At 31.5% G+C, this 13,828-nt stretch overlaps 1 protein-coding gene across 1 annotated transcript in view; it reads left to right on the top strand.

The window, feature by feature from the left end:
• Positions 1 to 13,828, top strand: part of LOC129966712 (glutamate receptor ionotropic, NMDA 3A-like) — a 555,899-nt gene that overhangs the window by 522,111 nt on the left and 19,960 nt on the right. Inside the window, exon 7 of the mRNA XM_056081236.1 lies at positions 5,233 to 5,589. Within this exon, the coding sequence (XP_055937211.1) occupies positions 5,233 to 5,589 (357 nt within the window). The remainder of the gene's footprint in view (positions 1 to 5,232; positions 5,590 to 13,828) is intronic.

Below are 13,828 nucleotides of genomic sequence, written 5' to 3'. Positions count from 1 at the left end.
CGTTGACAGAATATTTCTTTTACTGCAAACATCAAAATTAAATTCTGTATTTTGTAAATCACAGAAAAGGAAATCTTCATTTGTATTCCATAACAGTCCAAGTACTGAGGTTGGAACAGTTGGCTCGTCCCGACTTAGGTCCCTTGTATATTCCCAACCTCGAAGATCAAAACAAGCCTTGGAAAGCAACAGCTTTGCTTCTTGAATGAATCGGGTAAGATCATCTTCATTGCGCACGGATGTCACACAGTTATCTACATAAAAGGAATTCTTCAATATTTCGGAGGTTTCAGGAAAGCACTCTTTACTTTCCTCTAGATGATTCATCAAAACCGCTGCCAAGAGGAAAGGACTACAAGTGAGGCCAAAAACAAGACGGCGGTGACGAAGTATCTCAAATTTTCTTGTTTCGTAATCTTTCCACCAAAGAAATCGCAAAACATCTTGATCCTCTTTTGCAATTGAGATTTGAAGAAAGGCTTTTTTAATATCAGAAATTACCCCAATGTTATTTTGTCTGAATTTTCTTAAAATGGGTGGAATTTGCTCTATTAAATTTGGTCCCTTTTCCAGACAGTCATTTAAGGACGGAACTTTCTTAACTCGACAAGAAGCGTCAAACACTGGACGTACTTTGGTTGATGAGTTTTCCTTAAAAACACCTCGGTGCGGCAAATAATAACTTGGATTTCCCTCCTCCATTTTGGGCACTTTCTCTATTATATTTTCCTCAAGCCATTCTTCAAAAACAGCCTCATATTCTGCATATTTCTTTTCATCTTTTAACTTTTGTGAAGTACGGATACAACGTTGTTCAGCTGTTGATCTATTGTCTTGTAGAATTTCTTTTGCTTCTATCCAAGGTAGCTTAACTATGTATCTGCCATTTTCATCTCTATCCACTGTTTTCATAAAATGATCCATTGCGTTTCTTTTCATTTCTTCTTTAGATTTAGTTTCAACTGGATCCATAATACCTAAAGTTTCTAATTTCCAAAGATCAGAGATAGAGCTATTTTGTATTAGCATTGAAGTCACCAGTTGAGCGGAAGTATTTTCCTCTTTTCCTCCAAAAACTTTACCCATGATCAGCCAGCCTAATTTTGTTTCATATGCTACTAATCCACATTTCAGAGCATATATATTTCCTGAGAATAACTGTCCGCAAAAGTCAGCTCCTATCAGCAATTCAATGTCCGGACAATCTTTGCCTTGATCAGAGAGTATTATATTCTTTTTCTTCAACTCCTTTTGCCAATTTCCTTTGTGGATCCGAGGTATTTTTCCGCATATAATTGGTTGATCGAGGACTTGCATATCGTAAGTGAATCCCGTATTCAAATTCTGAAGGGTTATTTCATATAGTCCATGATCTTGTTTTTCTAACGTAGATCCACCAAATACCGAATGTATGATATTTTTAACTTCAATGGGCCTCAGATTCATTTCTTTAATTGTTTTCTCTAATAAGTATGATCGCTGCGAACCACTGTCAATAAGAGCTCGTACTCTGCGTGTTTTTCCTTCTGCTTTAATATTAACTTGCAATGTTTGAAGGAGAACTTCTTCAGCAGCACACTGATTGGATAAATTGACATTTAGATTCTCTTCCACCTCAGGTGTTTTGACTTTTGGTTTGTTTGTTGGCAGATCTGGACACATCAAAGTCCAATGCCTCTTATTACAAAGCAGGCACTGTACATTTGACTTGCAAATTCTTGACCTATGGCCAGGCTTTAAACAAGTGAAGCAGCATTTTTTATTTTTCAAAATCTTTTGTTTCTTTTCAAAATCAAATTTTTTGGCATTGTAACATTCTTTGCTTTCGTGAGGGTTTTCACAAAAAACGCATATTGTATTATGTTTTCTTTTTTCTGTACCTCCTGAAAACAAATCTGTAGCAGTAGCCACAGAATCAGAATTCCTCTCCTTACACACCTTAGGCGCAAATCCTGATCTCGCTAAGCGAATTCTTTCCTCACCTTCTATTTCTGTTTTCAGAAAGAGTAATAAGTTTTTCAGTTTTTCTGAATAAGCATTGCTTTCCGGGTCATGATTTGCTATTATAATTGGATTACGCAGCCATACCCTGAATATATCTTCAGGTATGCAGGATTCCACCAGGGGGAAAAGCATTGCTGAATACTTGTCTGATGTTAAACCAATTGATTCTAGAGCTCTTAAGTAAGTTTCTAATTTATCATAAATTTGCGACGTGCTTAATTTCCTTTTAGCTTCTGAAGCATTTATTATAACTAATTTTAGTAGCTCACGAACGTAGTATTCAATAAGCAACTCATCCTTTCCGAAACGCGATTTTAAACTTTCTATTGCCTTGCAATAATTCGCATTTGTTGGAGGATAACTGTCTATAATTTCCCGAGCTCTAGTTCCTTCACTTACACATTGGATCAAATATTGAAATTTGTCTTCATTTTCTAATTTATCATCATCATGAATACGCTTAAATTGACTCCAGAAAGCCAGCCAATTCTTAATTTCACCGTTAAATTTAACGAGTTCTATTTTAGGTAACTTAAGTTTTCGTTTAATTCTAGGAGAAACAGAACCAACGCTTTCCTTTTCAGCGTAAGAAAGTTTAGTCAAATATATGTCCACATTTACTTTCGCATCAATCATTTTTGTGCTGTATTCTTCGATTTTCAAATACTCATCTTCATACTTTTCGGTATCCGAATTTTCCAGATGAAAACTACATATTTCATTATCTAATTTGGCCAAATCCGAATAAATTCGTTCCAAATTGCCGAAAAGTGATTTAATTTCTTTTTCCTTAGGTTCATCGACCTTTAATCTTTCAATTAAAACATTATACGTTTTCGTAAAGTTAGATCTAATAGGTATTCGCTTCTTAACGGACATCTCCATTTTTATTTCACTACTTAATTCTTATTGCAAATAAAAACAGACGTACCGTATTTTTAGCAATCACGTCCGGGTTCACCACAATGTTGAGACTCTACCTGAATTTCATTTCATTCAGTCGTTTCTCCGCTAATAAGATTCAAAGATGTGGGATCGTAATGTGAAATAATCCACTCGTTATTAATCCGACTCCATTTTATTATCTATCTAAATTACAATTCTATTTACATGCTATATTTATATTTAGTTGCCATATACAAAAACATACATTGGTTTCGCGCGCAGTTAATTCTGATTTTAGAGTTGTAAAAGCAAGTTATAGCTCTAGTATGATTAAAGTTAAAATTAGTTTTTAGCCAAAGGCGCTCGTAACACCAGGTATACATTTTCACGTTCAGATTTATTAACGTTATTTAAAACTCATTCTAGATACGCATTTATTCTGGAAAGTATGCTCAGAACACATACGAAATTTTAAGATGCTTAAAAGGACATGAGGAGAAAGACATTAATGATATCGTCCACTGATAACGGACAGTCCCTTCTCTCTATCTCACAGCTTGAGTTTGGGGGAAAGGAAAAACTGGAAACCGAAAAATTACGGGCCCGACAGTTGTAAGGGAGTTTTCATTTCCGAGATCTTGCGGGTCCGCCATTTTGAAGGGAGAAAAGATCCCGTGATTTTCTGGGCTAGGAAGGTTAATAACTGGACAATTTAGTTTTTCATTCTTATCTTAATCATCAAGTTAATGATTTTAGTATTTTTTTATTATTTTAGTAACATTAGAAAAATAGCATGTATTTATTTATTTATTTTAATATTGACATCTTGGAGAGATTAACTAATGTAGTAAAAATCTTGAAATGTTATCCATAATTATTATTTGATGGTTTTCCTATTAACAAAAGAAAAAATTTTGAAAAATCATTAGACTATGAAATATTTTCAAGAAATAATGAATTTTAAACAACTATAACATTACAAATAATTTTACAAGATCTAACACACAAGCAATTTTTAATAATTAACTTCAAATGTATTTTTTATATAATTATTTACACCTTATTTAATGATTTCAGTCATTCAATGTGCATACACATTGTAGTCCCAATTTTTTATAAGTAAAAAAATCCGCTTCTTACAGATTTTTATTAATTCTATAACTAACTGTACTTCTTAATTCTGCTGCTTGCCACCATCCTTCAGTCCAAATGCTTAGGAAACCGCGTAATCTATCTAATCGGAAATCCTGGTCTATTGCAAACTCAATGTGCGACTTCAAGAGGTTTCAACAACTAGCCATTAAGAAGATAGGCTTTCCAGCCTGAGTTTATTTTATGGAGGAAACTAAATTTTCTAGAGGTGGTTTGAGTATTTAATTGGGGATCGTAGGTGTCTGAAAACCTCTGAGAAGTAAGGTGACATTGTTCAAAATAGCACTTTAGCATTTAAAGTCCAAGCCATTATAATGGAAGAATAATTTCTCGGAATGTATCTACGTCCATCACAACTCGACAGTATAATCCATCAAATATCCTTTCTCAGAATTATGTGCTGTTTAATATTCATCTTAGCATAGTGGATTGGGTATTCTTTTCAATTCACTATGTCACTGTTTCAGCGGCAATTCTAGCAGCCATGTGTTTCGTATGCGACCATATGTTCTTGTGTAAAAATGGTTCCCTTGTACTATACTTAGAGTTTGTTAACGATCTTTTTGTTCATAATTTCAATCAGTAAGGTAGTGCTAGATCAAGCAAGGTTGTGTTATGTTCCGCAATCTACTTAGGCAATGCAAGTCTATTTAGCACTAATTAAGTCTACTTAAGGCAATCCAAGTGCCGGAATACCCTTTCTTCTTTTTAGTCTCTATAATCGAATGCTTTTTACTAGCTTTAATTTAATCTATATATCAACAACTTCTAAATAACAAATGTTAAAATACAAATATAAAAAATAGTCTTATTGTCTCAATATGAAAAAAATCTGAAATTTATATTTGAAAAAAATAATTTTAAATATAATGCTAAACAAACTTTTTATGTAATCTAACAAAGCATGACAGGGTTGCCTTCTTTTGAATCAATCAACCGCAAGTAAAATTAGACCTGTTGTTCCGGAAGCGAATTTGAAAATATTAAAATTCTAAAACTGATATTCTGAAATCTAAAACATTCTTGATTTTAATCAGAAAATCTAGAATGGTCTGATCAATGCCACTAAAAAAAATCTAGAAGCCCACCCAAGGACCCTGGAATGAACTTACCAGTTTTACCTTTTGATAATGCCTCCCTGGGTCCACATTTATATTGTAATCTAACTTCAGTTCTCTTTTTTTTTTTCAGCTGTCGGCCTTTCTGGTGCCCTTCAGCATCCAACTATGGGTGGCGATCTTCTGCGGTCTGACAGCGACAGCCGTCGCGGCCGCCGTCTACGAATGGCTCAGTCCATTCGGTCTCAACCCATGGGGCAGGCAGAGAACCAAGAACTTCAGCTTGGCCTCGGCTCTCTGGGTGATGTGGTCTTTGCTCTTCTCGCACCTAGTGGCCTTCAAAGCGCCCAAGTCCTGGCCCAACAAAGTACTCATCAACATCTGGGGGTGCTTCAGCGTAATCTTCCTGGCCTCCTACACGGCCAACATAGCTGCCCTCTTCGCAGGGCTATTCTTTCACCTCAGGGTTGATGACTTCCATGACGCGCAGGTAAGAATGGGATTCTTAAATCACTGTTTTCGTATTTATTGATATATGCATTAGGAAATTCATGAGTGCAAGGCTGTTACAAATCTTCGGGTTGTTGTGACTATTCTATAAGTGCAGATGATTCGCAGTTTTAACAAGTATTTCAGATGGTGTGCTTATTTTTAATTATTAAATGAAAAAAGTTAGTAAAAACAATCATAAGAAATATTTTTTTAAAAAAATAAAAGCCCGTGTTCTTATGATAAATTTGTTCTTGTAATAAAACTTAAAATTTAAATTTCAAGGAATGCAATCAGATAAGTGAAGAGACCAATTGTTGTGAAAAAACCTTTGATCACCCATTCATCGGTGAAAATTTGTCTAATAAAGATCTGAGTTATGTATGTCGACTTTATGTAATAAAATGTTCCATTTTTCTTGAATATCGTATCCTAAATTGCATTGTTAATAATTCTTCGATCAGAAAACTTGTCATAAAACCATTATTCCATTATCAAAATGTTTCAATTCCTTCTGAAGTCTCCTTTACCAAAAAATAAGATCCAATGATTTTTTTTTCTTTCATATATTTGCAAAATTTTCCATCTACTTTCATCTTACGAGTCATTTTAATTCCTTTGTGAATGTAAACACTCCCGCTGTAAGATTTAGAAAAATATTTAATTTGCAAATTTTATGCGCTTTAGCGCCATTTCACGGTAGAATTCCATATAAGATTTTAATATGTAAATAGAAAGCATTATAATCCCAATTTTCTGACATTCCATTAGAAAAACGCCCTCCATTTGCACTAAATAAGCAGTATTATTATTACAATGTCTTCACGATAATGTCTGGCATTCAGAATATTGCAAAACATCATAAAGATATCGTACATCTTGTACTACTAGAACTACACTACTCTTGTACTACTTGTATTACACTATCCTCTAAACAGATGAAATTTAATTAAGGGGTTTTTTAATTTTCGGTTTTTTTTGCAAACATTAATCATTTATAATCAAACGAAAGATTAAATGCATAATAAATAAAATCTGCAAAAATCATAAATGCATGACATTTCAAAGTACTTCATGCTTTGCCATCGAAAATCGAAATTTCCATTCCATTAAATGTCTTAGGGGGAAATAAGTGCGACTTTGAAAAAAATAAGCTTAAAAGAACCTTAAAAAAAAAAAAGAGTATGAGCGAATTGCGATTGGTTAGGAAGTTGAATAGAAGGCAGAAAAAAATAGCAACAACAAATTCAAACTTATTAAAAGAAAAGGAAAACAAACTAAACAGAATGAACGAAATAAACATTTAAAATGGATTGCTACAGTTTACTTAAATTGAAAGACGAATAGAGATGAAAAAAATGAGTAAACCAACTATTTCAGTTTAATTGGAATCTCAGAAAAACGCCAAACGATAATTTAAAATGAAATTTTGAAGGAAAATAACTATTAAAAATGCTGCCATTCGCGAGAATGTATTAACTAATTAGAATAGTAAAGGAAATTTTTAAAACAAAGAGTTAAATACTTTTCCTTTTAAAATAATGAGATGTAATAAGTAATTTCTATAAAACTTCTTGAAGAACATATTTAATTTTGTATGTCTTTCTACAAACTAATTTGCTTTCATTTTCTTCTATTGGTTTTACTAAATTATGCTTTATCTTCAGTTCGAACTCATAAGACGTCGTTGTTCGGCAAATCTGAAAAAATTTTAATGCATTTATTATGTTACGGTATTTCACTTTTATCCTTTCTGCAGTCTTTTTAAAAATCTTAATTTTCTATAAATCAGCCTACTTTAATTCAGAAAAATATCATGTTCATGATCTAAACTGCGACTGTACAATATGATTTTTAAAGGCCATTAGACTGAACGTAATGAAAAGGCCATGTCTTCGTTGCTTTTTTTTTCTCAGAAAAGCAATTAATTTGGTCTTCATTAAAGTATTCCTTTCTACTACTTTTTCTATTCATTAATTCCTTTTACGGCATTATTAATCACCTTCCAAAGAGCTGCAAACTTTTCGGAAAAAGAACACTAATAAAGATTAAGTTGAATTGGAAACTAAATCAGCTATCCAATGCTACCTTCAAACAACCATTAAATTATTTCTTTTCCAGAAAAAAAATCATTGAGTTCTTGAACATTTACCTGTTCAAGATTTAAAAAAAAACACCTTCTTTAAATTACAGATTAATATACTACCGTCTTGTTAAAACTTCTTAATTTTTTTAACTAACTTTTTCACTAATAAATTACAAAAAGAATCTACGATTGCTGACTGTTAATTAGCATTGTTTGTTTTTTTCTCTATTTTCATCAATAATACTTTTTTTTGTTGCTCCACATTCAAGCTAATTCATGACTGGATATATCAATGAAAAAAAAATTAATGGTAATCGGATACATGTAAAGATCAGATACTTTAAAATTTTATTAGTTTTAATGCATTCGAGTAATTAAAATAATGAGGAAATGTAATCATAGAACCCGTAATTTTATAATCATTTTAAACAGTAAATTCTATATATTTTTCTATCGGAATTTTGAAAATTAGAGAAGCGGAAATACATAAGATTATCTTATTTAAACAGTAAATAATTAAGAAAAATAATTTTTATTGGGATTATTTCATATCCCTAAAGGAATTAATAAATTTCCTAGTAGTAGACAAAAATAGATTGAAAATTAATTTATGCATTTTATTTTACGAAATGAGCTTATAATAAATTTTTAAAGAAGTACCAGTAGATATAAAGGTTTAAACATTCATATCTTTATGAAGATCAAGACTTGGCCAAGTGGTAAAATTTTCAATAGCCCTTCAGGAAATTTCTCTTTTATTTATCTTCTTTTTATTCCCACTTTCATCAATTTTGGAAGGAGCACTTCAAAAATTTTTTAATAGTAACATTAAACTTGAAAAAGAAAACTTCAAATGTGTATTATTTTGAAAATTTGAAAATGAAAGATTTGTATAAAATAATGAGTAATCCAATAGCAACTTGCCATTTGAGGTACAATTGGGGGGGGGGGTAAAAATATGCTCGACTTATCGCTCTTTATTTTCCTTTTAAAAAGTCAAGAAAAATTTAAAACAATTTATTTCTCTTTTCCAATGAGGCCTTTCCCTTAACTGTTCATATTCCTGAATATTGAATGAATCGGGACCTCACCAATATGTATTCCTGAATCATGGGTAAGATAGGGCACATCCGATATATAGCTGAAGTTTGATGCCTAATCATTCTTCCAACATATATGAGGTAGCTGATATGGCCAAAACTGACCATTGTAAATCGTCTGCAACTGGAAGTCAATAAAAAGTCCATAATTTAGATAAACAACAGATAGGAAAAGCCAATATCAAAGGAAATATTCAATATATATTTATTCGGCTAAAAGAAAAGAATTCAGAGAACATAAACTTTATGAGATATCTTGAGAAAAGAACAAAAGTATTCTAAGCCGAAGATTAATATCAAGCTATATGTTCTGTTCATATAAAATTATATCCATTTCTGTACATAATGTAACATTATTTATCAGATGAGCATTTTAATTCCTTAACCTATAAACTTATGTAAGTATTTTCTACAGAAAAATTCGTAATCAGATGACATATCCTATTTAGAACATTTACTGTTATTTTAATTCCTGTAGTGATATAAATTGCATTTGAGATACTGAAAAATTGCTACTAGATTTTTTCCTTTTTAAATTACTTAATACTTTCATTTAATTACAGACTTAATACTAAAAATTCAATAATTTGATTCGCGTATATAACACGTCACTGTATGCAAAAGTAGTTAAATTATTCAAGAATATTTATTATTCCCAAAATTTGTTTCTGGTGACGTAATGGAAGAAACTTTTCTTTTAAAGTATAACATAAAAAATAATAATATTTATTCTTTATGTTATACTTTAATAATATAAAAAATGTTTTGGAAACAGTTGTAACTTAGAAATAAAAAAGTCGTAGGAAACATCAATATATAAACATTTTGAAATTTGAATTTTTATGATTCCTGGAAGTTTTTTATAAGTTCACCAATTAATAAATAAAATTTAGACCATCTTTTTTTACTGTATTCGTATATTTATACCTTTAAATTTTGTATTTCATTCATTACCTTATACTTTTTACTCAAAATTTCTACCCTCCAATTGAGGATCCGCGAATTAACGCCGCATATTCTTAGAAAAATTGGAAATAATTTCCAAACTAACAGATATTAGTTAAAGCGTGTTGACTTCCTAAGTGAAAATCGTTTGGTGCTGCTGGCAAAGATAGGAAACTTTCCTTTATTTCTATAGACAAGCGTTTAAAAATATTTGTAATAAGAAAATGACTTTTCAAGTTGTTTTGTTTGCAATTTATATTGCAACTATTTTTATTGCAACTAAATATTATAAATTATAGAAAAAGAAGCAACGTTCTATTTGTTTCTTTTTTAATAATTGGAGATTTTCATTTTTGTTGAAATATTTCCAGAAATAATTTGAAATATTTGAATTTATTTTTGACAGTCTTTCATCCAAAATAGCATGAAAGTCACCGAATGTTAAATGAAATAACAGCGTATTTAAATATTATGTCTAAACCAAATTCATGAACTTTCTTTATTATACATATTTTAAGGGAGAAATGGAGAAGTGCTTTCCTTTCGTTTATAAATCATTAGACGATAGATCTGTCATTTATACCACTTACATCTAATCCTATCTTTCCTCATTTTCAATATATTTTATCCATTATAATAAAGTGGTATCATAAAACATAAAATTATTTACAAAATGATCTGAGTGCTAATAAATTAACATCACAGAGGTAAGGAAATTTTAATGAGCTTGTGGCACTCGTATAGCGCTTCACTCTAAAAGTGGAGCAATAGCTAATTTCAAAATTATTAGTGTTAGACAGAATTTCCACCTGGAAAAATGCTATAAATGATGTAAAATATTTTTATTGCTATTATTGTTGCTGCTTATGACGATAAATGTACAAGTGAAAAATTTAGAGAGTCTAAATTTTCATACAATCCCCCCCCAGTTCTTTTAAACATATTTAATAAAAATACACTAACATTACATACATTTTATACATTAATGTAGAAAGAAAAATGTAACATTCTTCTGTTGCGAAATTGACCAAATTATAAAAATTAAAATATAGCTATTTTTTTTAATGATTTTACGTCCAAACACTGCCACAAACACAATCGCTAAATCAATCGATTCCGTTTTATTGAGGCGACTGTTGATTAATCTAATATAATGAGATTCAAGGCTTCATAACTAGATAATTTTCGATCGCTGAAGACTTGGCCTTTTTTTTAAATTTTAGTGTGCATTGAATATTTTATTAAATATGACTAATGGAGCAGCGAGACTGTATAAAAAGTTAAATTATTTAGTTATTTCTGAAGTATATTTATTAACTAAAACAACGAAAAACATTAACATTTACGTCAGTAGTAGCTTTTGTCGGCGCTTTATGGCTCTAGCTATAAATCACCAAAAAAGTCATCAACTTTGTGATTAGTCACTCAACATTGGCGTTCTTGGCGTTATCTAAAAAGCACCAAATAAACCCGGGGATCATAAGTACATACTTTTTTTTTCTAATTGGAAGCAAATGCCTGTTTCTAAAATTTAAAAATTAACTATTTGGCCAGGATTAGAATGGGCATCATATACCTAAAAAAAACCAAACCTAATGCTTAAAAAAAACTTACTGGTACAGCATATCCACTACTCATAAGAAAAAGATCACGAATAATGAAAATATTCTAATAATTTAATATTCACTTGAATGTGAAGGCGCTCTCTACCAAAAAACATTACTTTTATTCCTTTTGTGAACACAACACCTAGGTTTAAAAGAGTTTATATAGAAATCCTTTTTTTGATGGTTTCATATATGGTTTGTGTTTGATCGATCTATGCACAAAATTGTTATTCCACACAAACTATCAACATTCACCAACGACGCGCTTTTTCAGGTAGTAGTATCCTCTCAAGAGCCGGAAGACATTAAAGTAAGAGCTCTTTGAGAGATGCTTACTATCAAAAACCTTGATCTCCTTTTCGCCGATTTTTCCCGTTTCAAAAGATGTCTGGAAAATCCTTATTTCAATATACTAACATAAAAATCAAATGCTATATTAAAAAGCAGCTTTGTTGTAAATTTGCTTTGTTCGTTGTAATTATATTATTTTTCACTTTCAAGTGATTTTTTTTTTTTCATATGCAGAGTAAGTGCAGTTCTTTGTTTCGTTTTCTTTCAGAAATAATCCATATCTATTTCTTCTTTCATAGACAAAATAAACACAACGGATTATTAATCCACTACTTAAAGATCTTTTTAATCGGTATCAATGTATAAAAAAATTTTGAAAGGATTCAAACCAAAGAGCAGACTTTGGTAACGAAGTGAAATACGATTTTAACTTTTAATTTACTTGCTAGAGGGAAACAGAAAATCTTTTACCACAGCGATTTTAATAGCAACAGAAAAGAAACTACTTTTTAAGACAGAACTAAAACAGAAACTAATCAAGATAGAGAAAATTACTTTCTCTTCTTCTAAGTGATCAAGTGATAAAATTTACGATTTTTTCTACAACCACCCAGCAACTAATTTGTCACCATTCTAACATGACTTAAAACTGAACACATACTATTCCGCCAACAGTATTTGCTCTTGGCAGGGCCTCAAACTCTTTATTCAGTTTGCAGTTTTTTAATGTCCGTTTTATACATTTGTGTCAATGGTTTGCTTCAAAACGTCGAACATTTTATCTGATAACTTCTACCGATTCGAGAGATTATTTTCCCAAAATTATTCATTTTAAATATAATAAAAAGAACCAATGATCGCTCGTAGATTTCCCATTCATTCATGTTTTTTCCCATTTTCCCATTCATGTTTTTTTTTTCAATGGCTATTAAATAATCTTTCAAACATATGTTGACTGAATAAAAATGAATATAACAATAAATTAAATGATACGAGAAAAAGCAGGTTAGTTAAATGAAGGAAATGAAATCCTAATCATTCAAAAAAAATTGGCTTGCAAAGCATCTATACTACTAATAAGGAAAATATCAAAACAGCACTGTAATAACTATATAAAATGCATCTGCTATCAACTGCGCAATCGTACGTCTTGTGTACAGCCGACCATCTTGCACCACTGAAAGAAGCAGCATCAACAGGATTTTATTGTCGCCGATTGTTGTCTTTATCATAACCCATCCAAAAAATCGGCTACGCAAGAGTACACAGTACTCAAGAGAACTACTCTACTACGCCATCTATTGAGCCTAAAAGGGAAAGATTAAACATGTTGATCGTTCTGAGAAACATTTATTATTAATTACTTTTCTTGCTTCGTTTGTGATATCTTATTCCTAAAGGGTGTAGTGTTGCAAATTTTACCTCATTATGTAGGCATAGTTTACTTTAAATTTGTCATCTTAAATGAAACGTTCTCAGGTTTGTCTAACTAGGAAATATGGAATGGCGGCTGATAACAACTGATTTTGTGGCCATCGGACCATGGTTTGAAACAATACGGCAATCTAACTAAATGACATTTCCATTTACGCAATTTTCAAAATTCTTATCCGCTCTCATTTATATTCTGAAATCTTTTCAATGAACGATATTTTTAATATAAAAGATGAATCTTTCCTGTTGACTAATTAAATAATTTATACTCCAGAGAGAAAAAAACTCTTGTTTACTAATAAATGTAATGCAAGGCTAGCAAAAAGAGCTATTCAAGAAATATTAGTAGGTAATTTTAAGAGTATTGTGGTGAAATTGGTGAACCAGTTAACAGCTACGCTACCCGAGCAATTGCTTTTGTATCGTGGTCATGTTACTGGACTGCGAACCACAAGGTCCTAGGTTCTATCCTCGCGCAATTCAATCCGCCACATTGGTGATCTCGGACGATGAACCTTCAACCTTCGTACAGCTGTTGGGGCGCTATCTACCCACAGCAAACCAAAGTCGTCATATTTACTTGACGCAGCAACAGCAACCACACACGCTCGCTATAACGCTTGGCTCTACTCAAATGGGTACAGGCGCAATAGACTCAACAGCTAATACATCATCACTCAACGGTCATATCGTTCTTCTCACCTCCGACTCACTAGAGGGAAAGTCTGTGGTAAAAGCTCATAAGCCAGTTAACAACTACGCTGCACGAACAACTGC

The sequence above is a fragment of the Argiope bruennichi genome, chromosome 4, assembly GCF_947563725.1.
Source record: "Argiope bruennichi chromosome 4, qqArgBrue1.1, whole genome shotgun sequence".
NCBI classification, from domain to species: Eukaryota; Metazoa; Arthropoda; class Arachnida; order Araneae; family Araneidae; genus Argiope; species Argiope bruennichi.
This window is presented reverse-complemented; position numbering and strand designations above follow the sequence as displayed.